The sequence below is a fragment of the Chenopodium album genome, chromosome 15 (genome assembly GCF_948465745.1).
Source record: "Chenopodium album chromosome 15, dcCheAlbu1.1, whole genome shotgun sequence".
Taxonomy (NCBI): domain Eukaryota; kingdom Viridiplantae; phylum Streptophyta; class Magnoliopsida; order Caryophyllales; family Amaranthaceae; genus Chenopodium; species Chenopodium album.
The window spans coordinates 51,865,135-51,891,805 of NC_137848.1; the positions used below are offsets into that span (position 1 = coordinate 51,865,135).

Genomic DNA, 26,671 nt, shown 5'->3' on the forward strand with positions numbered 1-26,671 from the left:
TTTGCTTTTTTTTTTTTGAATGTTTTCATCACTCATCAGTATTTAACAGTTTTATTTATACAAGTAGATGCGTAGGTGCGTTTTGATTTAAATTTTACGAAGTTCAGTTCTAATAACAAATTTTTAGTCAAACAAACAAGGTAATTTGTGGCATTTTAGCAAGACAGAAGATTGACAATGTTAGCTCATTGTTCTCTCTCTCCTCAATATTAAAGCCTGAGAAATCTCAAACATTGGAGGTCGAGGAAATCAATGTATGAGGGAAACTTCACAAACAACGCCAACCAACTACCATATGTTATAGATACTAATAAAACGGTGAATGGACTTGTTGCCAATTACGCGGTTAATTCAAAGTAGAATTTGATTTTGATATAGGCGCCCCTAAAGAATACAAGGGTTGCTTTATTGGATCACTTGAGTGAAGTTGCTTGGCATAATAACACAATGACTTTTATTTTAACGCAATAATCTTTTTTTTAACATAGTTACATTTTTTATTAAATATCGGACGTAATTTAGTGATTGTCTCTAATATTATTGATTCATGTAAAACAAGTCTATTTAAAAGTTTGTAATGCGGTAAAATAGTTGTAATAGCTAGAATCATTAGGATCGGCTAGTGGCTATCATTAATTAATAACATAGTCAAATAATTTTATATGTATTTTAAATCCATTGTCCCGCATGAATTTGATGGGTGTGATTTAGTAATCGCAATTTGAGGCCGGTGCAATATGATAATGGGTGGCAGGTAATCAAATAGGCCATTATTCCACGTCATGCAATGAATTTCTAACATTATAAAAACACAGAAATATATTAACAAAGACTTTGCTTTATTGACGAATTATGATAATATTTGCTAGTACTATAGAATCATTAATAAGGATTTTGGCCTATAAATAGCACATCATAGGTCATCCTATCCCCGCTCATATACTTGTGTAAGGGTGGTTAAGAGAGTGAAGCTTAATTTCCAATAACTGTAATCGGATCTTCTCTTCGTCAAAAAAAAAAAAAAAATAATAATAATAATAATAATTAAAATTGTATGCGTAAAGTGGGAGTGATGGCAAGCTTGGAAGCAAGGGTTCATTTGCCAAAATATGTAGCATTGAAAGCAAGATATGGTGACGCTCCATTTAAGTATTTGGGCGTTGAAGATGATGGCAAACTTGCATACACCACTGACAAAGTGGTCAGCGATCGAGCCAAGTTTGCTGTGGAGTCTGCTGGAGATGGTATTGCTCATATTAGATCCTGCTATAATAACAAATACTGGGTCAAAGTATCATTACTATTCTTAATCTTTTTGTTTTAAGAACCATAAAGCCTATTAGCAATTTAAAACAAATCGGTTATTTTTGCAAAACCTTAGTCCGAGCTACACACTAGTTGCACTTACTAGAAACTATATATATTATATATGTGTATATAAAAAGGAAAATTGTGTGTAAAATAAGGCTCTGTTTGTTTTAACAGAAAATTATTTTTGGGGAAAATAATTCTCCATGGAAAATTATTGTTTCAAGGGAAAACCTAAACAACTGTAAATAAAAAAAAAAAATAGTTTTTCTTTTGTTTGTTTCTTTACATGAAAAATTATAAAGGAAAGACGAAATAAGGAGTGGATTTGAAGGGAGAAGGTGGATGAGAAGAGAGGTAAGGGATGTGAGGAATAGGGAGGAAAAGCAAAACATTTTCCACTCTTGGGAGAACTATTTAAAATTCCACCTTTGAAATTAAAAAATTGTTTTCTATCCTTTACTAACCAAACAATGAAAAATGATGAAAAAATAAATTCGGTCAAAACGAACAAAGTCTCAAACAAAAAAAAGTTCCAAATATTTTAAGTATGGAAGGAGTCCGTAAATTGTACTCTGTAACATATTTGGCCTAGATTGTTGTTTTGTTCTAGTTCGCATTTCACTAGTTGATCAATACGCCTTGTTTGGTAAGGGATTTTAGCTAATTTTTTTTATTGACCTTTTCCTTTTAGCATTCTGTCAAACAACACAATTTTGTTGATTTATGTATGCACGCAGTCTTTGTAAACATGAATTTTTTTTGTATAGTCGTGTAGATGGGTATATTGATATGGATACAATAGTTGAAATTTGATATTTGGTCTTAAAGAATACCATCTTTAAGATTTTAATCATAATTGGCATTTTATTTTTAAAAATATCGATATTGGGCAAAAAAAAGGAAGTAAATAAAATGCTTATCTTGTAGGTCATCAGAATGCGAAAATTGGATAGTCGCGGCAGCAAAAGATCCAGTGGAAGACAAAACGGCATGGAATTGTACTTTGTTTAGGGCCAACGTTAGTGATGATGGCGAGACAGTGAAGTTTGTTCACGTTCAACTTGGAACAACAATAGGCAGACGTTACATTGCTTCGGACCGTGATATGTACTTGTGTTTGAAGCCTCTTGCCACCACCGAAGACGTATCCACTGTGGTAGATTACGGATCAATTGTTGTACTACCCCAATATGTTGCTCTAAAGGACCAAAATGGTTTCTTTCTCAATACATATGATTTGGGGTTTATGGTTAAGCTTGCCGTATTCATGGATAATGAAGATATTGGACAGACAGGCAATGCATTCGAGATCTTTACAACGCGTGATGGCCACATTTATCTGAAGAGTGTTACTGTAGGTTTGTTTTGGACAAGCAAATTCAAACTTGTAGGCGCTGAAATGGATGGTAGGATTGCTTGCTACAAAGATCACAAGGACGAAGAAGGTGATCCTACTGACACTGATATGTTATTTTCGGTAGTTAAAGTTGACAAGGGTATTATTGCTCTTCGTCATCTATACACTAACAAATTCTTGGAAAGGAATGAGGTATGTAAAGAGACCGGGCCAATCGTACGACAAATATATGGTTTAACGCCTACTTCACATACTATAACAAAAGAGGCTCAGTTATAGTATTCAAATTCCATCTTGATAGAGCTAGGATCTACGATCGTAAGCCTCTCACATTGGCTGAAGGAATAGTCCATAACCCAACTGACCAAGTGCAAGAGTACACTCTTCAACTTACCTATACTAAAACTACGACTTCTACTTGGAATACTAGCAGATCCTGGGCCGTGAGTACGACAGTTACAATTTCTGGCGGTGTCCCTTTCATTGGAGAAGCATCGATAGAAATTGGAGCGGAATACTCGGAACAGTACGATATGGGAGGATCTGTAGAGGAATCTGAGCAAGTGCAAAGCACTTTCACAGTCAAAGTACCACCCAAGAAGAGGGCAACAGTAAGTGCTATAGCAACAAGAGGAAAGTGTGATGTTCCCTATTCGTATGATCAGGTTGATCAAATGTCTAACGGAGATATCAAAAGGACCACTATGTCCGATGGTGTTTACACAGGTGTTATTGCCTTCAACTTCAATTCCCTTGTCCGCTACGAACCCCTTTGATTGGCTCCATATCCATCAAATGATTGTTGTTTCTTTTTTGCAAGCTGTGTGTTTTACAAGCATTTGCTCATTGTTTGTTTAAGGGCGTCACGTGCGAGGTTAACATGCCGGGTCAACCCCGGAATACAAGGTCAAAGTCTATTTTCCGGCCAAAGGTATGGCCTTGAAAAAAAAATTTAGATTAAAGTTTGTTTTTGCAAAAAAAAAAAAAAAAATTATAAGGTGGTTTAATTTCCTGCAAAAAAAAAAAATGATTATAAAAGGTGGTTTAATGCAAAATTTCCTTTTTCTTATCCTTATAAGATATTATGCTCCTTTTGATATGTTCCCGTGTAAACTTGTGTGTCAACTCTTTCAATCTCCCTTGACCTGACCCAACCCCTTACTAAATTACTCTTCTTAAAACCAAGTTTAAAAAATTTTAAACATTCAAGCATTGCCGACTCTTTCAATCACTTAAAAAATGTCCTATTACACGTTATAGATTATTTCATTTTCAAAATAAAAAGATAATTTGATCATGACGACATTTCTACTATCATCAAGAACATTGGTTAGATTCAAAAATTATACTAATAGACTGATAGTATTGGTGGTTGAGAGACCAAAATCAGTCATTTAAAAGTTAAAGGATCAAAATCAAACTTTTATGAAAGTTTAGGGATCGTATTTATTCATGGAAAAAGCTAACAAACGCCCGGAAGGCATTGGGTAAGGTAACTAAAAATAGAATTACACTATTAAATTAAAAAGAACATAAATTATATCGGAAGAAAACCTTATAGACCATCTCCAATGGTGAAACTTGAAGGAGTTTTTTTAGGAGAGAGGGACAGAGAGTATTTTTTGCAAAGGATACTAATAAGTTAGTATCTAAACTTAGCAATTCCAAAAGAAAGTTGCTAAGTTTATATACTCAACTTTGAGTCTCATTTGACAAAAAATACGGGTCTTTTATCAATGTTATAATATATTTTGTAATTTATTTAAGTTTTATTTTTATTTTATTTTTTTAAAAAACTTATAATATGAATTTGGTGGGCCATAAATTAAAAGTGACATTAGATACTTTAAAAAGTCTCGCTATTGGAAAATTAGACTTCACATGAGTTGCTAAATTGAGAAGTGGGTTGGGGAGGGCGCTTCGGTTCTTATTAACCTTTTTCGTTAATATGATGGCATTTTCAAAATTATTCAAGCATATTTCAATATTTTATTGTTTTCATGGTTTTTAGCTGACATGGCACATAACCGTGGACGTTAGAGCATGGTTAACAGGCAATTTTAATCTTGTTTTGTCTTAAATTTGGGAATCCTTGTGTAAAAAAAAAAAAAAAAAGAATATGGGAATCCCAATCTCTGTCTCACCATTGTTAACGAATCTAGAACCAAAAGCTCCATATGAGCTTTCATCTTCTCAAGCTTTCATCCTCCATTAAAGCTGCTGAACCTTTCGTCCTCCATTAAAGATGCTTAACCATATCCACCGTCATCATATTTCAGGCGGTTTAACGAAAACCCTAAGATTAAAGGTGAAACAAAGGGTATTATTACCCCTAAAGGTTAGGGATTTATCCTCATCTTTGATATCTCCATTGTAGCTGACCATTGAAGATTTCTACAGTACTCACTCGCCGCAACGACCTCCTCAAACCTTCATAATCAGTACTGCAATTGATTGTGGGTAATGCAATTTATTGTGGGTACTGCAATTCGGGTTGACTATACCTCCACGATAATTATGAACTATTCAAATCGCAACCACGACAATTAGGATTTGATTTCTGCAGCATCTAATCTCTAAGAGAGGACAATTCAACGAAAATGAAAGGTGTTGGAACGGAGTGGAAGTACGGAAGCATTTAACGCCGGTTATTTGTTGTTAGATGAACTTCTTGCATCTTGACAACTTTACCCTTACTAAGTAGGCGAAAATGACCTTTCGACCCTCATATAAACATAACCTGTTAATATGTCATATTAACAGGTATTTTTTCGTGGGTTGGGTATCATCAGTGAAGGTAAAAAACAAATCATTTTGCATTTCAATACTCAAAATTAAGTCTTATCAATGAAGGTTGTTTAACATGCATGCAAAATTATTTACTCCGCATAAAGTTATGTGATGGGTCCCCTACCATTCCATGCAATATTTGTATTCTTGTTGGACCATTCCATGCAATATTTGTATTCTTGTTGGACCATTTGTCGCTTTCTAGCCTTAATCTGATGTTCTAGCTTAGCCACCTATTTCTATTACTGTACTTGTACACTTTACTTGTGGTCTATCTCTTCTCAATACATCATATTTTTGGGATTGAGGAAAATAAAAAAACCAGCTTTCTCGCATCTCAAAACATCTTTAAACTGTCGGTCATTTTCCACGCTTTCCATTTTCAAATTAGAAAATATCCATTAATCAATCAGTCAAACAAATTCAATTAATGAATTTGGATATGGGTTGTATGTGGAATCCGTTTTTATACTTTGTTAATAATGCAGTTTAGTTAAGTTAAATGTCAATGGCAAATAAGCATGACAATTTCACAAGAAAATCCTTTGCTTATACTATGCTTTCATTATCATAAAACGTTACACCCTGAAACATACAAAAACCAAGCAGATAATATAAGGTAATAGTCGTAATCCTATATTTGCTTCATATAGTAATTACCTCTTTGAATATCATGGATTCATGGTATACTAAAGAAATACGGTACTGATTAAACTAAAACTGCTTGTATATTGACTCATGCTAATACACAAGGTATTTACCTCGTCCTCTTTCGTATTTTGATTGATATAGGATGCATATTTACCTGTTGAGTAAGTTTTTTTTGTTTTTTTTTTTTTTTTTTTTGTGAATACGAGGGGCTAGGCCCCAAACAAGAAAAACAAAAATAAAAACTTCGAGGAACAAAACGTGGCAAAACCACCCCAATTATATCATCATGTTATCGATAATTAAAAATATTATTGTTGAAAGTTTTACATTGATATACATGTCCAGGAAACGTTTCAATAAAAAAAATATAGAGGAAATATTGATTATTCGTAAGAATTGGAGTATTTGCCTATTTGGATTTGGCGTGTTAAGTATTTACAGAGGGAGTATAGATTAGAGGTGATCAAAATTGGTTCGGCCCGAAAATAGTGCAGGTTTGTGCAAGCCTAAAATCACATTTTAGTTAAAAGTCCAAATCCGACCCAAAAAAGCCCGAAATGTCCGCTTTGGGGCAAATTATAAGATGCACCATGATGTATATAGTTCTATATGAACCACCAATTAAAATATACTCTATTTTCTCTTTCCTCCTCTACTTTTCTAATTTCTGATTTTTCTATCTCCTCTATTTTTCTCTCTATTTTATTTTTCTTTCTCTTGAATTCGTTCATCATCCTTTTAATTGAATTCCTTCATATTGTTGATCACCATATAATGAATTCCTTCATTACAATAGATAAAATTCAAATTTTATTTTCTTCAACCTTCGATTTGAAGCTTTATTAATGGAGTTTTTACAATAAAGTAGTGAAGCTAAAAATGGCGTCGTCGTCGAATAAAAGGTGGTTAAGACGATGGTGTGATTATTTTCCGATGAGATTTCATTATCTAAATCACCATGGCTAGGTCTGAGTTTTGAAATATGTAGCTTTCATATTGTTTTGATTTTTTTTAGTGATAATTGTGTATTTTGTTATGAACAGTTCTGCATTTGATTATATTTAGTATTTTGAACATTTTAAGTTAAAAATATGAACGTATGATACGTTTTTAGTAAATACATAACATGTATTTTTGGAATTACGAACATCTTTATTATAATTTTGAGCATGCGATACATTATTTATGAACTTATTTTTGTTTTAGATCTATGCATTTTTAATTTTATTAAAAAATTTGGCATTCTCTACTTTATAATTTATAATTCTGAACATTTGGCATTCTGAGCAGTGTCTTCAAGTGCAGAAGTTTTTTAAGGGTGTTCAGTGGTTTGTGGTTGGGGTTCATAAGTTTTTGTAGGGGGTTCAGTGGTTTTTCTAGGGTGTTCAATGGTTTGTGGTTGGGGTTCAGAAGTTTTTTAGAGAGTTCAAAGGTTTTTATAGGGTGTTCAGTGATTTATGATTGGGGTTCGGTGGTTTATGTAAGGGTTCAGAGGTTTTTGTATGGTGTTCAATGGTTTGTGGTTGTGGTTCAGAAGTTTTTGTAGGGGGTTCAGAGGTTCTTGTAGGGTGTTTAGTAGTTTATGGTAGGGGTTCAAAGGTTTTTGTAGGGTTCAGAAGTTTTTGAAGGGTGTTCAGTGGTTTGTGGTTGGGGTTCAAAAGTTTTGTAGGGGGTTCAGAGGTTTTTGTAGGGTGTTCAATGGTTTGTAATTGGGGTTCAAAAGTTTTTAACAATTGTTTTTTCTTAGATACATCATCTAATTTCTTCTTTTTTGGTGTTCTGACGTAGAACATTTGACTAATTGTACTGTTCAAAAATTTTAGGGTTCAAGTTAGTATTCAATTCTTAAAAGTAACAATTTAAAATCAAATTGCGAATTTAAACAGTAAATTACTTACACATCTTCATCCTCTTCAGTACGAGTAGATAATTTTGATTTTCTACCAAAAAAAAAAAAATTAAAAAAAAAAGTCAAAAAGACAATTATATGGTATAGTTTCAATTTTACAATTTGTTAAATTATTTTAGCAAATTTAACATAAATGTAGGAAAATATAAAAAGTTTAAGTGATGTTTATCTTTTTGAAGGTGTTTTCGTGTGTTTTTTTGTCTTTTGTCATGGTAGATTGCAGTTTTTAGAGAGAGAAAAATGGTGAGAGGAGAGAGAAAATACAAAAGAATTAATTGAGGAAGGTTTTTAATTTACGAGAGGAGAGAGAAATTTTTTAAAATGAAATAAAAATAGATATGACATTTTTTTTTTGAACTTAAATAGATATGACAGTTAGAGAGAGTAAGAACTATTATTCTTAAAAAAAAAAAACCTAAACTTCGTGGGCTTCTTCTGTTAGGTGCAGATTGGGTCAGGTGCACCTATTGGTGCACATAATATTAATTGCCGCTTTGACCTGACAAGTTTGCTACTACTTTTTTGCGAATTTGGACATGACCTATCATGTTAAGGCCCGATCTGGTTTAAATATTTTGATCAACTCTAGTATAGAGGGAATATTGGTTAAAATTCAACCATATCCGGTCAACTATTGTATTTAAAATTTGTAAATTCATGAAATTACCCAATAATTTTACTAACCCATACAAAAAATGTTGAATAAAACCAAAGAATAAAAAATACTCCGTAGAGAAAGAGTCAAAAAAATGAAGATGCTCTGAATCGTTGCAGAAGATTTGGAAGTAACCAACTCTCTCTTCTTTCTCTCTCTTAACTCACACTGCTACTCACTCACACACTCACTCACGCATTCTGCACCACGCTTTACCTCAACCCCTACCCCCTACTTCTCGTGGGTCCCACCCTCTAAACGACGTCGTTTCTCCCCTCCTCCTACCTTCTTCTCTACCATAATAATGACCATTTCTTCAACAACATTATTTTCCGTTCTAGTGAGAGAAACTCATCAACATTTCTAGAGAGAGAAACCAATTACTCCCATTTTTGTACGGATAATCAACCTAAGCTTTACTCTACTCAGGTTTGTCTTCTTCAACAATTTTATTTCTTAGAATTTTTTATATGAGTTTTGAATATTGGAACAAGTTATTTAAAATTGTTGTTGTTTTCCCATAATTTGTTGGTTCAGATGTTTTTTTTGTCATTTTCAAAGTTGTTAATGACTTTAATTCGTTTAATTTGTCATTTTCTATTATGGAATTGTTGTTATGTCATACTCATCCATCTCAATGGCTAAATTTACTATAAAATCACGAGTCGATTATTGTTACACTACGGTTAAAGGTAAAATCACGTATCAATCGGTGTAAATGTTACTCTAGAGATAAAATTAAGGGTCAATTGATATTATTAATACATTAATGCTTATTGATGAAGGTAGAGTTGCATTTAATATATTACTGTATGATTTTGTTTGGATTAAATAAATAATTTGTTGAGTATTTTTTAGAATAAAGTTTAGAGTTTCTAGCTAATGGATTGGATGGTTGCGTGTGCTACTATTAAAATAATTTAATTACTCTATATAATAAAAGATTGCATAAAATCTTTTTCGTGTGTTTGTTTGCATAAATATAAGCTACATTTTTATAATGTTTAATTTTTTAAGGTTTCTTAATTTATTATTATTTAATTTGGGTTGTTTGTTGCTGGAATTTTTGTACTACTATACATGTATTAGTAAAGTGGTTGAAGTTTGCAGCATTTCAGTACTAGAATTCAATGGAATTATGTTGATTAATACCAACCTACAGTACATTAATTATCTTGATTTAAAAAGAAAAAAAAAAGTAAGATGAATTAGGGTTTAATTTTGGGGATGATTTGGGACCACAATTAGGGGTTAAAGCTCAAAAATTGGAACCATTCCTTATGAATTATGATTCCTGGGTTTGGAACATTCTATTTTTAGTAATCAATTTGAAAAATTGGGTTTCTAAAGTACTAAAAGTGATTTAGTGGGGGTACCCGTAATGGGGTTAAGGTGAGAATGTGAAATGTGGGGGTCCAAAAAGATTTTTTTTTCACTATTCTTGTGATTTTTGGTTCAGGGGCAAATCAACTTTGGACTTCTTGAAATTTTTCATGAACTTTTCACAATTTTGTTGGAATGTGGTTGTCATGTTTGTGCTTTTTTTTTTTTTTTTTTGTTCTTTTGTTTTGAAAGATTAGTGGGGGTTTGTGTTCTTAATATGTAATTAAGGTGGGTAATATAATTACATTAGTGTGTTATAGTTGATGTTTTACTTCTGAGAGTAGAAATTGGGGTAAGGATGCGAAAGAGAGTAGAAAAAGTGCCTTTCTTGAGAGTTTATCAACTCTTAAATGGTAGTCTAGTGAGGGTGAAAAAATTGATGATGAATTACCTTTAAATTTGTATATATTTCATATAACGTATCCTCCATTTTTAAAGGGTTTTAATATGATACTTTGTGCATATGCAGGGATGCTACTCTGAAGTATTGAGCTTGTATAGAATGATGATTCAGAGCCTGGTTTTAGTGCTGCTTATGCTATGTGCAGCCAATGGTTCCAGTGATATTGAGATAGTCACTTCTCTACGGAAGGGTTTAATCCAGAGAAAAGAAATGATTCCTAGCTGGTTTTACCCAGAGTCTCCTGTGTGTAACTGGACAGGTGTAGTATGTGAAGGCTCGGACATCCTTGGGCTTAGTATTCCTTGTAGATCTTCACCGCTAGACCTTCCTCTTTCTAGTACCATAGGGGAGCTAAAACATCTGAAGTATCTTAATCTCAGTCAGTGTGGGTTCAATGGCATTATTCCTGATAATGTCTGGAGTCTCAAGGAACTCATGATTCTGGACCTGAGTGGCAATGGGTTCTCTGGAACTCTACCTTCAAAAGTGTCCAACCTGAAAAATCTCAGGCAACTTGTACTTGATGGAAACAACTTGTCTGGTAACTTGCCTTCATCGATTGGCCTTCTAACTGATCTTATGGAGCTTTCTGTTGAGGAAAACTTCCTCTCTGGGAATCTTCCGGCAGAGCTTGGAAATCTTTCAAAATTGGAGTCACTTGATATTTGTGCAAACTCTTTCTCTGGTGTCCTCCCTTCGAGTTTGGGTAATCTTGCTAGTCTGTTGTACTTTGATGCTAGTAACAACAAATTTAGTGGTCCTATCTTCTCTGGGTTAGGAAATTTAACAGGCCTTGTAAGGATTGATCTCTCCTGGAATTCCATCAGTGGAACCATACCGACTGATATTGGGAATTTGAGAAATCTGACTTCAATAAGTCTGATGGGCAATGTCATTAGTGGAGTAATACCATCATCTATTGGCAATCTCAAGGCACTTCAGTTGCTTAATGTCCAGAACTGCAGACTTTCAGGTGCCATACCTGAAGAATTGACTGAGCTATCGAACTTGGGTTACCTGGGTATAGGACAGAACTCTTTTGTGGGAGAATTGCCAGAAAGCATTGGAAAAATGACCAGCTTAAAGCAGTTTCTTGCTGGAAATGCGGGGTTGAGTGGGGACATCCCTGGACAACTGGGTAACTGCAAAAGGCTGATTGATTTAGATCTTTCCGTTAATTCTTTCTCTGGTCCTTTACCGGATGGTCTTGCTGGGATGGATTCCCTTCGATCTCTAATGCTTCAGTCTAACCACTTGTCAGGGATGATCCCAAGGTGGATTTCCAACTGGAAGCAAGTAGTATCTATAAATATGGCTGAGAACCTCTTCACAGGGTCTATTCCACCACTCAATCTGCCTAAACTGATGTTCCTTGACATGAATTCTAACATGCTTTCTGGTGAGTTGTCTTCAGAAATATGCAATGCAAAGTCAATAAGTACCCTGTCATTGTCCAACAATAATTTCAGTGGAAGCATTGAGAATACCTTCAGAAATTGTAGTGGTCTAAGTGATTTGACATTGTCGATGAACAATCTTTCCGGTGAGTTGCCTGGTTACTTAGGTGATCTTCCTCTCATCACCCTGGCATTGTCAAAGAACAGATTTGAAGGAAAGATTCCAGATCGGTTATGGGAGTCAAAATCTCTGATAGGATTAATTCTCGACAACAATTTGCTTTCTGGAGAGATTTCTCCAGCTCTTGCCAAGGTTCAGACATTGCAGAGACTGCAATTAGGCAATAATTTATTTGAAGGGACCATCCCAACTGCCATTGGGAGATTGAGGAACCTGACCAACCTCTCTCTGCGCGGTAACCTGCTAACAGGAGAGATCCCTGTGGAGCTCTTCAACTGCACAAGCCTAGTATCCTTGGATCTTGGTTCAAACAGTCTTACTGGTCAAATTCCAAAATCCATTAAAAGATTGAAACTGCTGGATAATTTGGTATTAGCCCGGAATAACTTATCTGGTTTCATTCCTGAAGAGATTTGCTCTGGATTCCGAGAGGGGCCCTTGCCAGATTCGGAGTTCACTCAGCATTATGGCTTGCTTGATCTCTCCTACAACAAGTTTTTGGGTCCAATTCCTGCGTCAATTGGTCAATGCTCTATAATTAGGGAGCTGTTACTACACAATAATGAGCTGAATGGAAGCATTCCTTCTGAATTATCTAGTCTTTCTAACTTGAGCTTGCTGAATTTGTCCTCCAATCATTTAACTGGTCCAGCCATACCCAAAATGTTCACATTGAAGCAACTTCAGGGCCTTATCCTTTCACACAACGAGCTTACTGGCTCTATTCCAGATAATTTGTCCTTGTCAATGCCTAGCTTAACTGAGCTGGATATTTCATGGAACTTTCTCAGTGGTTCATTGCCGCCTCCTGTGTTCAGTTTTGAAAGCCTTAGCTACCTTGATATCAGTGCAAATTCCCTTACAGGAACCGTCCCTTGCCACATGGCATCTGCCAGCTTGCTGGTACATTTAAATGCTAGCAACAACCATTTTTCTGGCCCCCTTTGTGACTCCCTTTCAAACCTAACCACCCTTTCCTCTCTAGACCTGCACAACAATGCATTGACAGGAAGCCTTCCACCCTCTATATCAAACCTTGCTGCTTTGACATACCTAGATCTTTCTGGTAACAATTTTGGAAATTATGTTCCATGCAACATCTGTGACATTGAAGACCTCTCCTTTATCAATCTCTCTGCCAACAGATTTCTGGGAATTGTGCCTGAGTCCTGCACTGATCATAAAGGACCATGCTTAGCCTCTGGCCCTCCACGAACTTTGAAACAAGCCCCTATTTGGGGTATTATAATAGGGGTCTTAGTTGTCCTTATTGTTCTGGTCATCTGTGTGGGCAGACATCTGATATTGAAGCACAAAGTGGCCCTTCGTGACTGTAAAAAGTGTGAGCTTGTAAGTACAGCTGAGCGGTCTGATGATGAGCTCATGTGTAAAAAGTCAAAGGAGCCATTGAGCATTAATATTGCTACTTTTGAGCATTCTCTCACCCGCTTAAGCCCTGCAGATATATTATCAGCCACTGACAACTTCAGCAAGATGTTCATAATCGGTGATGGTGGATTCGGTACAGTTTACAAGGCATCCCTGCCAGAGGGGCGAACCATAGCTGTCAAGCGGCTTAATGGAGGACATTTTCATGGTGATCGAGAATTTCTAGCTGAGTTGGAGACTATCGGAAAGGTTCAACATGAAAACCTGGTTCCATTATTTGGGTATTGTGTCTTTGCCGAGGAAAGGTTTCTAGTGTATGAATACATGGAGAATGGGAGCCTTGATGTGTGGTTGAGAAACCGAGCTGATGCAGTGGAAGCCCTCAATTGGCCCACTCGTTTTAAGATTTGTTTGGGAACTGCCCGGGGCATTGCCTTTCTGCATCATGGGTTTGTGCCTCACATCATTCACAGGGACATCAAATCCAGCAACATATTACTGGATCACAACTTTGAGCCCAAAGTCTCGGATTTTGGCCTGGCCAGAATAATCAGTGCTTATGAGAGCCATGTCAGCACCATTCTTGCTGGCACATTTGGGTATATACCTCCTGAGTATGGACAGTCTATGGTGGCGACAACTAAAGGTGATATTTACAGCTTCGGTGTGGTGATGCTGGAGTTGGTCACTGGTAGGGCACCAACAGGGCAAGCTGACATCGAGGGTGGTAATTTGGTTGGTTGGGTTCGGGTGATGATGGCCACCCACCGAGAAGATGAGGTGCTCGATTCATACATCCCATCTGTCGCAAGGTGGAGGCGTCAGATGTTGCAGGTCCTCAGCATTGCCCGAATATGCACCAATGATAATCCTGCTAAGAGGCCTACTATGCTTGAAGTTGTCAAGCTGTTGAAGGAGATTAAAATTGAGAGTTAGAAGGAAAAATAATTTCCCATATGTAGTGTAAGTTGGGAACTGTAATCTGAAGCAGAGTTTGCTAGGAGCTAGGATTTGTATATAAATGACGAGAATTAAAAAATTTATTGGGGCATTCAATTTGAATGAAATCACGCCCCTATTCCGGAATCTTAACCAATTAATGAAATTTCTCTTCATTTTTATCTGAAGTCCTGATTAGAAGATTTGTCTCATATTTTGCCACTTTTGCTTTAGAAGTTTTTTGTTTTGCCTTTTCTGTTAGTGATGACATACTGATATAGTCACATGTCAAAAAAAAAAAAAAAAAAAAAAGGACATACTGATATAGTATTATCTACTTAAAAATAGCTGTGTGTGCTTACATTAATAGAATGTATAATCAGCTGCATTTGTTAGTCTGAACTGAAGAACTTTTTGCTGCTGGGATCTGTTTCACTTTTTTTTGAACATGTGCAGTGGAATTACAGGTAAAAAGCCATCCTGTTGCTAGTCTGTCACTGTTCTATATGCCACTGGAGATGGGTCATTAGTTGCAGTTGCATTTCAGAGCTTGCACCAAATAATATAATCGAGCTGTGCATCTGAACTCTCAGCCGGAATGCTTTCCACCCTCTAGGTGGTTCCTGTACCTGGAAAAATATCCATCCCTACAAGACTTGAGATGATGCTCAAGGAAGCTTTGTTAAGGATGGATGTGGTTCAGTGGTTGCCTCTAATTTATCTGGTTCAAAGGCTGCATCCTTTGCACAGGTCAGAGTTGTGTGTCTAGTTTCAAGAAAATTTCTAATGAAAGGATTTTGAGCTTAGAACTTAGGAAAATTAAGTGATACCTGTAGAAAACAATCACTGGGAGAGTTGCAGGGCCAGGGTGTCTGTGGGGTGTGCGATCTGCACTACTGATGCTGGTGTGGTAAATGCTGCAGCACTGAGAAACACTGAGAAAACAGCAGTACTCTAATGTGGAACGCGATTACAGCAAGAACAAAAAAAGGTAAGAAAATTGATAGCAACATTATTTGCAAGTTTATTTTATATGTATGAGGGTTTTACTTGTATTATGAGCTTGAGGCATCTCACCTGTAATACAGAAAGTAGGAATTGTGGATTGTTGCCGTGCTATTGGTTGAATCTCTTGCTTAACTGCTGAAAGAGAGTTTTGTAAGAGTAATTAATCAAAATTTAGAAAGCCACCAATCCCCTGTTCTGGCTTCTTTTGCACAGAAGTTTTGGTCACCATCTCCACTTCTTAGAAACGAAGACATACTTGAGTGTTCTTTTGAACCTTAAATCCAGGAACTTTACTTGCAATTGACTTCACCTATTCCAACATCCTTCCCCACCTTATTAGACATTAGTCGACCTACTTCTAATCATTCTAAAACCCGACTAATTATACTTTGTATAACCTAACACTTAGGAAATTATCCTAATATATTTTTTTTATGAAAATGTGGCTAGGTCAACTAGAAAAAGAAAAAGGTGGTGCTTAATTAAATTAATTAATTGATTTAGTGGGATCATATTTACTTAAACGACAAAATAGCTAGAAATAAGGACTATCAATCAACAATTAGTTGGTTGAGTAGCACAGTTCCACCAACTAATTTAACTACTCCATGATGGTTCTTTCTCTTTTATTTTCTCTGCTTATGTCTCTGCACCAAACTCAGATTGTACTTTACATATTCACACGTAGCATGATTTATGATTCTACCTTGATAATTAAGGCTAACCAGGAAACTACTTGCATCATTTTTCAGCCACTTCAAATTTCATATTCATATTATAGCTTTCTTAAGTGTGATTTACTAATACTTTCTTGCATCTCCTTAATCAGTACTTAATTAGTACTATTATCAAGTCACTAATGAGTAAAGACATGAAGGAACGGCGTGAGAGATGGATAATTCTTCCCTTTTCCTTCGGTTGCTCTTCTCGTTCAAGCGTTGCTGTTGGCTCTCCAAGTCCTCCTAACGGTGCTGTTCTAAATAGTACGAACTCTACCCCTTTGCTCATTCCTGAGTCCATATTCTTTTATCATGTGGTTGGTTATGCTAATCCTATGAGATAATTCCGCTCATCATACCAATTTAGTTTCTCTGACTTGAATTATGCTTTATATGTTCTCCAAGGTAGACAAGCCAAGCAAAATGATTTACCCATCACCAAGAAAACCATGAACTCGATTAGCTTCAAGCTTCCGAAGTCCAAATTATCCCAAGGAATTAGAAGATTAATCAGAAGTCTGAAGACTGTTTCTCAATTCTTTGGTAAGTTACAAAAAAAAAAAGAATTTCAAGAACAAAATTTGTGTTCATTAATACACAAACTAGACAACAGTTTTGGAAAGTGTTTAAAAAAAACTAAGTTGTAGACAATAATTTGTTGTGAAACTGATTGCTGTGATTCCTTAGTATACAAGGAGGAGATGGATGTCGAAGAAGAGAAAGAACTGGAGATAGGCTTTCCAACAGATGTAAAGCATCTAACACACATAGGATGGGATGGTTCTACTACAGTTTCTAATGATGCGAAAGGCTGGGAAAATTTGACCCCTTCAGAAATCATCTCTTTCCCATCAATTTCATTGAAACAATTCGAGGTTGCAATGGCTGAGCAAGCTGCTGCTGCAGGTGTTGCTGTTGGAGAAAAACCTGTTTGATATATCAGTCATTCCCTATGGGAAGAAAAATACCTGCCTTTCTTTTCTGTACAATCATAGGCTTATTGATTTGTTTTTAATGCTACATGTATCATGTATGTGATAGAAACAGAAATTCATAACTCAGTTTGATTAACTAGTATGGATTTCAACTAATTTAGCTCATTAAATCGTCCGAAAGATTGTATGTAATACAGAGTTTTGGAACTTATCAATCTTACAGTCCAAATTCTAGATTCATTTTGGTTTTCGGCAGATATTGTAATTTTCAGTACCTATGTAAACTATCCATGGCTATGTTCATACCACCCATACACTACAGATCCCACACTCCATCCCTGGTTCGCCTCGAGGACTCAGAACTGTGATCAGTGATCTGAAATGATTGAGCAGGATCAACAAGTGGGTTATTCAGGTATTCTGATTATCCATCAATTCACCATTTCCAGCATCAGAATCATTAAAAATCCAAAATAAACTAACTCCCTTGAATCAAAAATCTGTTCATTTTTGCTGTAACATTGCTAGTGATATACTCTGTATTAAGTTTATAAATATGTTATTGATGATTTATCTAAATTAAAAACATTTGCTAATGAAAAGTTGGTTCTTGCAAAAAAAAAAAAAAATATATTGTATTTTCTTATTGATGATGCAACCAAATTCAACAAAAAATTACCTAGAAAAAACCACCAATATGAAATTCAACTACCCAAAACAGATATCTAACCAAAATAATTTTAACACCAATTAAAACAATTTATTTGCATAAAAAAATTCATTGAAAAGAAAACAAAATAATGAAGATTAAAAGTCGAATGTAGGCATCACAGCGAGCACAAAGCTCACAAAAAAGAGCAAAGGCTTTCTGGAGATGACTCAGATTGTTTATGTCTCCGATTCTGAGTTTTTCAGATGAATGAAATAATGAAGACTTGAAGACAACCCAGAAACTGAGAAGTCTTGGCTGCCTCAGTGTCTTCAGAAAATCGGATTTAGGGTTTATTTTGAGACTATTACCCCTTTTATACTACATCTACCCAGCCAACCCAGGTCCATTCCGTTGAAAATTAACCTAGTGTTGACTTTTCATGACCAACTGTCAATGGAGTACATTATGGGTCTATTTTGATTTACTGAATTAAATTGAACTGAACTAAAGTAAACTGATTGGAGCTGAACTGAACTGAATAGAGTTGAAATGAAATGTTTATGAGAGAAGGAAATTAGGAACTAAACTGAACTGATTGGAGCTGAACTAAACTGAAACTAAGCTGAAAAGAACAGACCCTACATACTTACATAGCACATGCATCCCTAATTCCCTATCTTTAAAATATGATAAAACACTTATGAATAGTGTAGAGATAATTACTCCTTCCTTTATTCTTTTTTTTTGACGCTCCATTAAGGATTTTGACATTACTCCCTAAAATATACTTTGACCAATGTTTGTGAACTATACATTAGAAAAAATTTTGTCTTGTGGGACTTGTTAGAATCTTCTCAATAAGTAGATAATTAATATTCAACAGGCAAAGCCGGGGACTAGAGATTTTCTATAAGAGAACGGGTTTGCCATTCTTGAAAATGAGAAAATGCACGATAGAAGACAGTATCAATAGGAAAAAAAAAATATTTAAAAACAACTGCATTACGGCTTTTCCAAAGGCTCCACAACATAATGACAATTTTAGGAATAGTACGGGGAGAGGAACATTTAAGAGAGCACAAGAGGTCATGGAATGAAGAAGCAGAAATGGGAGGTCCAACCAAGTTACTGACAGCCGAGAAGACTAAACATCCCTAGAAAAGGGGCACAAAAGAAAAAGGTGATCCTGAGATTCAGTTGTCGAATTACGTAGGGCTCAACAGGAAGGAACATCAATATTACAAGAAAGTGATAAACCAATGTTTGTGAGTTACTTCAAAAATAAACATGTATTTTTTTTCCATTTTATTTATTTATTTATTTATTTATTTTTTTTGTGCTACCATCTTTAATCTTTATATCCTTATTCTATAATTGGTTTTAAATAGGCAAAATTGACTAAAACAATATAAACTATTGCTTTGGTGTGTTTAATAACACGAATTTTAAGTGGATGAACTTAGGGGGTTGGGTGCAGTAAATGACATGAATATAATGATTTTCAGTGCTGAAAATTCCACCGAATTCCAGCAATTTTTTTTCTAATAAAATCAACCCCTCACTCTTTCACCGTAATATGAAATAGGTGATGGTAAGTTACCATCCACCGAAGACGAATACTATAATCCTTGAAAAATATAAGTCGGAAATTTAAGAAAAATATACTCAACCATCGTTTCCTTCACTTATTAGTTAGTTTTCTTTACTTGTTTGATCTAGATTATGAATTATAGGATACAAACAAGAAGGAAGCCGGGTTCTGTATATGATTAATTTGGTTGATTTATGGGTAAAGGGTTAATAAATTACTCAATGTTTATAAAGTGAGATATTTGTTTGTTCCATTAGTTTACATAACATGTAATATTATTGTTAAATAATGATATACTGATATGTGTAATAGATTACATACATCACATAATGATATTAACAAAGATAGTAATTAATCGCGTTAACCGTACACAAATCCCAATTACATACAAAGATTATAGACTTATAGTAGTCATGTGAAAGGGGAGTTATTTGTTTTTTAAAACGTAGCCAGAATCCAGTGGAATTTCCAGTAGCGAAGATCATTCATGTCATTTACTGCATCCAACCCCCTAAGTTCGTGATATTTGTTGCTCCACATAAAGTTCGTGATATTAAGCACACCCAAAAAAAAAAGTAATATTTTGTCTTTTTTTTTGCCAATTTTGCCTTTTAAAATATGATTATCATTTTCATTTTTTTTTCTCTTCTTAAAGAATTCCCCAAGCACCCTAAGAAAAACTTAGAAATTTGAAACCTTTGTGGTAATTTAGATGAATTTTTTTTTAATTTTTTTTTTACAACAAATTTAGATGAATTTGGTGTTATAAAAGGCAAATGAAGATGAAATGCAGGAAAACGAATATGAAATGGAGGAAAGAGAAACGACGTATGGTAATTGTACATGTTTTCGTATGAATATGTTATAAATATTATTCGTAGTAATTAGATTGCTGAATAAAGCTTCTAAAAAATGTCTTTTTATTTTTATTTTTTAAATTAATATAAACATCGTGGGACTATAACAAAGAATCACTCAACTCAACTACACTCGACTCTGAAATCAGCCCAAAAGAGATTTCCATGCATTAGTTGCTCAGACCAATCCTATTCCACATGATTTAGAATAATACAACACTATAAGATTATTAATAAATTAAAGTACGAAAACATAGAAACACTTTCTTCTTCAAACTTATAAAAAAATTACTTTGTCTTAAACTGATACTTCACACTTATAAAGCAAATAGGATGTCTATTTAATTGATATTGCCACATACATACTTTTAACAAATTAAGAAATTAGGCAAAAGATTTAGCAGCTCTCTGAAAACTAAGTAGGATGTTTGATAATTAATACAATAGGGAATATTTATAATATGAGACCATCCAAACCACAATTTGAAGCAAATCCATGTAAGTCCAGAACATGAGATGATGCATTATCAACTACGGACAACTCTCCTTGATAGAGGGAATAGACTCTCTACATATCTAAAACAGTTATTAATTGTTACACTCAAATTCCGGAACTTGCTTGTTGTGGGATTATAAAGCCACAGCTCATTATCATCGAGACAGAGCAAAAGATCACCATCCAGCCGTGGTGTCCTGACAGAAGGAGCATAACGTACATTATGAATAGGTGCAATTGCAACCAAGCACTGCCATGCTATTGGAGCTCCCAAGTTGTCAAATTCAGTGACTACCCAGATGTCAATGCTAGCCACTAGCTCGGGTTTCCGGGAAACAAATAGTGCAAGGAATTCTTCGTACAGCCCAATCTCCCACATGAACCCACCAACGCCAGGGTCTAGGGGATGAACAACCCCTTTTGGTGGATTAGAAATCTGAAATGTCTCGGTACTTAAATTAAAAGATAGGATCCTATCCCCGGATTCAATGTCGGTAGACAAGGTGGCAGTCCAATAATAAACACCATTTACAAATGTGTCCATGGTCGAAGTCGAGGCATTAACAAAGCCAAGGCCAAGAGCACCCAAAAGTAATGGCTGATCACTAAGCCTCTTCCATGAGTTGGTGCTTAGAGAGTTAATATCATAAGCCAAATTTATGTAAGGGTGGTCAGATTCGATACTTGTTAATGCCATAATCTTGAAATCGTTAGACAACGCATCAAACATAAAGCCAACAATGAAACGTTGATATGGAGGTTTTGGAAAGGCAACAATCTTAAAATCTCTGGTGGCCGGATTCCACAAGCCCCAATAGCATTCATAGTTCCTCCATTCTTCTTTTAACCACTTAATTTCAAGGCAAATGATACCATTTGCACTGCCTCTAAAATAAGTGCACAATTTTCTATCTGGATCAACGGTGAGAACGGATTTTATATCACGCTCTGCGTCTGATATCAAATTCAAAATAACATCATCCCCTTGCAGTTTAGAAAACAGATAGCATTGGTTTGGATGTGATGACAATGAAACCAAAGGAGGAGTGGCACATCGCCATCTGATATGTGCATGGCATATTGAGCATGGTAGTGTGTCAAAATGAAGCTAGAATCGTCAATGAGGGCACACCATGACCTACACACGCATCTTAATCGTAACAAGTCTCTCATTGCCAGCCTCGAAAAGATTCCCCCTAACAAATCATCAGGGAGGATGTAGTTTGTTTCTCAAGGCTCCATTTGGCTACAAGTAGAAAAATCAGGTGCTTTTCAGCCAAAATTTGAAATTGTAATCAATCAATCAAAGCCTTAATCCCAAAAGTAGGGTCGGCTACCATGAACCAAATTTGATTATTCCAAAATTTGAAATTGTACCTTTCTCAAAATCTAATTAAAATTAAAATTAAAATGGGTTTTTAAAACCTCATTATACATAGATTGATTGATTAAGGCTTTGATTGATTGATTGATTATACATAGATATTCTTCTGCATCAAAACCCGATAGATGAACAAATTTCCTCATAATCAATTGAGTTCATCATCACATAATAAAAGATGAATTAATACAAGTTAAACATTAAATTACCTTAAAAAACAGAAAATTTTCCAATAGCAAACAACAAATATTCAATTTTCTTGTCAAAAAAAAAAAAAAAAAAAAAAAAAAAAAAAAAAAAACAATTGGATGCAAAATTTTCAACGGTTTCTCAGCAATTACAAACATCAAATCGATGCAATAATAAGACATAAGTCGATTACTTTATATTAAGTGATAACAAATTTCATATCATAGAGAAAAATCCCAAATATACGACATCATTCCATGATTCATGAAAATATTTTTTGGGCTTCAATTAACTACTTCATACCCACTAAATACGACCATATAATTAACAATTTTACCCACAAAATGCAAATTTTTAGAAAATAACCAAATCAGATTGGGGCGAATTTGAAAACAATCAATAAAATTACTTGAATCCTAGAATTCGAAAGTACCAGGAAATTTTGGGCTTCAATTAAATTCAAATCGCAACTCCACTGCAAATTGCTGCTCCAATCTGAATTAATAGAATCTTCTAAGTGTCGAATAACGGAATGAAAAATCGACTATATAATTAACATATATATACCCACAAACAGCTAATTTTTGAAAAACAAACGAATTAAACTAGCGCAAATTGAAAACGATCAATAAAATTACATGCACTGGGAAATTCGAAAGTACCTGCAAAATTTGGAGCTTAAATGAAATTAAAAACGCAACTCCACTTAAAATTGCCACAACAACTGCAATCACTGATTGGAGATTAAGTGAATTTGAGGAGAGAGAAAGAGAATTTGAAGAGGGAAAGAGAGAATGCTCAATTGTGTCAAAATGAAATAAGTTGTCTTTTTTACATTAAAAAAAATAAAAATAAATAAGTTGTCTTTTTTACATAAAAAAAAACGTCGCCCTCGAAACGCTCGCAAAATATAGTAAAATTACGTATTTATCCTTATAATAACGATTATAAAAATAATTAATTTTACCTTAATTTTACACTTTTACCGTACACAAAACTTTTTACCGTTCTCTGTAGTGGTCACGACCACCAACGCTCATCGGTCAACCACCCTAACCACCGTGATTTTCAAAATCAAACAAAATTTTTTAAATTTTGCAAAATCAAATTCGTTAGATCTTATGGACAACGATGAAATACCAGAAACACAATCTTTGACGGTCGTCGAAGGCTCGTCAAACCGTACGGAATCAGTACGTCGCGATATTTTTTTTTAAAAAAAATTCAAAACCTAGGAAACGACTAGAATTTTCGAATAACCTACGCTGAAACTAGAAAAAACTAGGCGTTTCAGCCTAGGTTATTCGAAAAAACTAGGCGTTTTCTGGGTTTCGATTTTTTTTTTTGATTTCACGTATACGTTGATTGTTATTGGATTTTACATGGTCGAAATTATTATTGTTATTAAATTTATATTATAATATTGTTATTAGAAGGATTATTGGGTTTAAATCATTATTTATATTATTGAATATATTAAGTATTTTATAATTAGTGTGTTGTTAGAATTGTTATTATTATTATTAGTCGTGTTTGTTGGTTCTTAACTTTTATTAATATTTATATATGATTCTGAGTCCGAGGATGGTGATGGTGTGGACTATAGCGGACATTTTTTGACAGACGAAGTGTTTTCGAGTTTTGAGGATGCTGTTCTATGGGCACAAAATGTTTGTCGACCGCTCGGATTTATGTTAGTGAAGGCTTCTTACAAGACCGATCAAAGTGGTCGACCGTATCGATATGTGAGTTGTGATCGTGGAAAAAAGGGCATGATAAGAGACATGATGAATGCGATACGCAAAGACACCAAAAGCAAGGCAAACAGTTGTCCTTTCAAACTCAAGGCTGAGTATGTCAGAGTAGTAAATGGTTGGAAACTTAGTTGCTTGAACGACACTCACAATCATTCTTTGGTTGTTTATCCTGAGGGACATCGACAAATTAGCGGTCTTAGTATTGTTGCTAAGCAGGTAGTGCGTGACATGACTCAGGCACAGGTGCCACCTCGACATATCATGAGAACTCTTGTAGAAAAGTTTCCCGGAGACCGTCCAAACATCAGGCATGTCTACAACTGCAGAAGTAAAATAAGAATGGATCAATTCGAGGGAAGAGAAGTAGTTCACCAGGTGCTTCATTTGGCCAGACAGAGCAATTACCTCACTTGGGTTTTTACTGATTCCAACAATGTGTTGCAACATGCTTTCATGGCACACCCGATCATGACAAATTTGCTACGCACATACCCGTACGTGATAGGTATGGATTCCACTTACAAGAAGAACCGATACGGCATGCCATTCTTTGAGATTGTTGGGGTTACACCGACTAATCAGAACTTTCGGTCATCATAGAGAGCCGTCGGCACTACTGACAGATAGGGAGCTTGGCCTTTGTGCAGCGTTGAAGAGCGTGTTTCCAAAGACAAGACACATGTTGTGTGTGTGGCATATTAACAAAGATGTTGAGGCGAAGGTTACTTCCATGTTTGAAAAAAAAAGGAGATTGGTGCCAAGTTCAAAAATGGGAGGTGGAGGCTTGTGATTAATGCTACATCTGAAGAGGCATATAACAGAGAACTTGCAGTGTTGAAAACCAAGTGGAGTCGATGGCCGAAAGTGATTGAATATGTTGTGGACACTTGGCTCGTACACAAGGAGAAGTTTGTATTGTTTTGGACAAACCAGGTACTACACTTCGGCAATGTTAACAACTGCAGGGTTGAGAGCCAGCATTCAGCATTGAAGTGTTGGATTGACAGTTCAACAGGTTCTTTAGACACGGTTTGGGCTCAGGTGCACTGCTCGATTGAGAACAAGATCATAACCATTCGTAATGGATTAGAGGTATGTAGAACAAGTCATGGTCAGAAGTACAAGCATAAGCCTTTGCATCAGTTGAATGGAAAGGTATCCCACTATTGTCTATCTATTCTTCTCGGTGAGACGAATAGGATGCGAGGGTTGAGTACGAATATCCATCGACGTTGTGGGTGTGCTCTACGTACTACCCACGGCTTACCTTGTGCGTGCCAAATATACGACTCGATTGCTGCAGGGAAGGGGTTGTATTCGAAGGACATTCATCCATATTGGAGGACCTTTGTCATTGGAGATGGTGTCGACATTCCTAATATAGTTGATGAAAATGATGAGGATCGAGCTCATTTCCGCAACCTTGTTGATCAGGTTATTGCCAGCGACCCTGTGATGCTTAGGCACGTGTCACGAGTTATTGAGGGTGAGATGGATCCTAACTACGATGACCTTCAGGAGCCTAGAGTCAACCCCCGTGTAAGGGGACGACCACCCGAGAATCGTAATAGGCGGGATCCTTCGTTTTTCGAGCATGTTCAACGTAGTGGGCGAGAGAATCGATCTAAAAGTAGGCCACCCCCATTTGATACAGGTGATTATCGATTTAAATAATATTTTTATACATCATATATTTTAATTTAACTATATGTCATATTATGTTTTTGATTTTGTAGGTACCGGGTTCGACATGCGACAATGCAGATACAGCTACGCTATTCCCAACATCATTTGGCCTTATGTCGTAGGTGTTAAGGACGTTATTGGAGATGGGAACTGCGGATTTTGTTGCGTAGCATATTTATTGTACGGAAATCAGGAGGAGTGGCGATTGGTTCGACATCAAATGGCAAATGAGGTTGGTTCTCACCCTTGGCTATATAGCATGATTTACTACGACATATGGGGCCAAGGGGTTGGTTCAGGACTGCAAAGGGAGGTAGACCTGATCAGATGGGATGGTGATGCGTGTGGAGAGGAGCACTGGATGGTAGCATAACAGGATTTATTTGCTATGCCACAATATGGAATGTGGTGGTGATTTGTTATGGAGTAGGAAATAGACCGTCATGCTACTATCCATCTACTACTATTTTATCGTTGAACAATCGTGGACGCTTAGATAGGCCTTCTGGTGAGTTTGTGATTGGAACTGTTGGTGGATCGCATTTCATTCGGTTGCATATGGATCGTGACCACCCACTACCTCCAATTTCACCAATGTGGTTTAACGCTCGTCAGGCAAGTGTAGATGGGTGGGAGACAAGGTACGAGAGAAGGCTTCAACTGTGGCAGACATTAATCAACTCTTAAGTACTGTTGAGTATTTTCGTGGATTTTGATTAAACTTTCTTATAACTTTATTAATAAACATGGTTATTTTTTTAATTTATTTTAAGCAATTCTTTTCAAAATATATTAAACAAGTACTACATAATTAGAAAATAAAAAACTCATACATAAATGTCAACTTGATAATTTCCAACAAATGTCTAAAACTTAAATGTCCACTAACAACATCCAAAACATAGATAAAACAACAAAGTCAAAGCTAAAATACATATGACAACTAATCTCCAAGTCCATTTATTGCATTCCAATCATCAATCACTTGCTCCAACATTGCTCTGGTGTCTCTCGATAGCGTAGAGTACTCACTAA

The 26,671-nt window shown here is 35.5% G+C and overlaps 4 protein-coding genes and 1 long non-coding RNA gene across 5 annotated transcripts; 4 read left to right on the top strand and 1 right to left on the bottom strand.

The window, feature by feature from the left end:
* Nucleotides 1-1,072: 1,072 nt before the first annotated feature.
* On the top strand, nt 1,073-3,444 carry LOC145581410 (uncharacterized). The gene is made up of 3 exons (XM_081638419.1): nt 1,073-1,244; nt 2,265-2,860; nt 2,992-3,444. The coding sequence occupies exons 1-3, from the start codon at nt 1,073-1,075 to the stop codon at nt 3,442-3,444; spliced, it is 1,221 nt and encodes a 406-aa protein (XP_081494545.1).
* Nucleotides 3,445-8,788: 5,344 nt separating this feature from the next.
* LOC145582549 (uncharacterized) lies at nt 8,789-14,488 on the top strand. Its single transcript, XM_081639531.1, has 2 exons — nt 8,789-9,102; nt 10,526-14,488. Exon 2 carries the CDS (start codon nt 10,559-10,561, stop codon nt 14,360-14,362), a length of 3,804 nt encoding a protein of 1,267 aa, XP_081495657.1. The 5' UTR covers nt 8,789-9,102; nt 10,526-10,558; the 3' UTR covers nt 14,363-14,488.
* Nucleotides 14,489-15,308: 820 nt separating this feature from the next.
* Nucleotides 15,309-17,267, top strand: LOC145582551 (CRIB domain-containing protein RIC4-like). Its single transcript, XM_081639532.1, has 4 exons — nt 15,309-15,356; nt 16,214-16,356; nt 16,498-16,635; nt 16,780-17,267. Exons 2-4 carry the CDS (start codon nt 16,233-16,235, stop codon nt 17,025-17,027), a joined length of 510 nt encoding a protein of 169 aa, XP_081495658.1. The 5' UTR covers nt 15,309-15,356; nt 16,214-16,232; the 3' UTR covers nt 17,028-17,267.
* Nucleotides 17,268-20,457: 3,190 nt separating this feature from the next.
* Nucleotides 20,458-22,994, bottom strand: LOC145582552 (uncharacterized). The gene is made up of 3 exons (XR_014099901.1): nt 22,856-22,994; nt 22,627-22,688; nt 20,458-21,869 (listed from the first exon to the last, which is right to left on the bottom strand). It is a non-coding gene; the product is annotated as an uncharacterized LOC145582552 (long non-coding RNA).
* A 320-nt stretch (nt 22,995-23,314) lies between these two features.
* Nucleotides 23,315-26,323, top strand: LOC145581411 (uncharacterized). The gene is made up of 5 exons (XM_081638420.1): nt 23,315-23,386; nt 23,777-24,514; nt 24,698-25,604; nt 25,687-25,971; nt 26,067-26,323. Exons 1-5 carry the CDS (start codon nt 23,315-23,317, stop codon nt 26,321-26,323), a joined length of 2,259 nt encoding a protein of 752 aa, XP_081494546.1.
* Nucleotides 26,324-26,671: the final 348 nt, after the last annotated feature.

What these genes read in the sequence shown, in the direction of transcription:
- LOC145581411 (XM_081638420.1), top strand. Translation starts at nt 23,315, where the DNA reads ATGGACAACGATGAAATACCAGAAACACAATCTTTGACGGTCGTCGAA. An exon ending in GCCACCCCCATTTGATACAG is followed by an intron (nt 25,605 to 25,686) that starts GTGATTATCGAT and finishes TTGATTTTGTAG; the next exon opens with GTACCGGGTTCGACATGCGA. An exon ending in AGACCTGATCAGATGGGATG is followed by an intron (nt 25,972 to 26,066) that starts GTGATGCGTGTG and finishes GTTATGGAGTAG; the next exon opens with GAAATAGACCGTCATGCTAC.
- LOC145582551 (XM_081639532.1), top strand. Translation starts at nt 16,233, where the DNA reads ATGAGTAAAGACATGAAGGAACGGCGTGAGAGATGGATAATTCTTCCC. An exon ending in TAACGGTGCTGTTCTAAATA is followed by an intron (nt 16,357 to 16,497) that starts GTACGAACTCTA and finishes ATGTTCTCCAAG; the next exon opens with GTAGACAAGCCAAGCAAAAT. An exon ending in GACTGTTTCTCAATTCTTTG is followed by an intron (nt 16,636 to 16,779) that starts GTAAGTTACAAA and finishes GTGATTCCTTAG; the next exon opens with TATACAAGGAGGAGATGGAT.
- LOC145581410 (XM_081638419.1), top strand. Translation starts at nt 1,073, where the DNA reads ATGGCAAGCTTGGAAGCAAGGGTTCATTTGCCAAAATATGTAGCATTG. An exon ending in TGTGGAGTCTGCTGGAGATG is followed by an intron (nt 1,245 to 2,264) that starts GTATTGCTCATA and finishes AAAATTGGATAG; the next exon opens with TCGCGGCAGCAAAAGATCCA. An exon ending in AATTCTTGGAAAGGAATGAG is followed by an intron (nt 2,861 to 2,991) that starts GTATGTAAAGAG and finishes TACGATCGTAAG; the next exon opens with CCTCTCACATTGGCTGAAGG.
- LOC145582549 (XM_081639531.1), top strand. Translation starts at nt 10,559, where the DNA reads ATGATGATTCAGAGCCTGGTTTTAGTGCTGCTTATGCTATGTGCAGCC.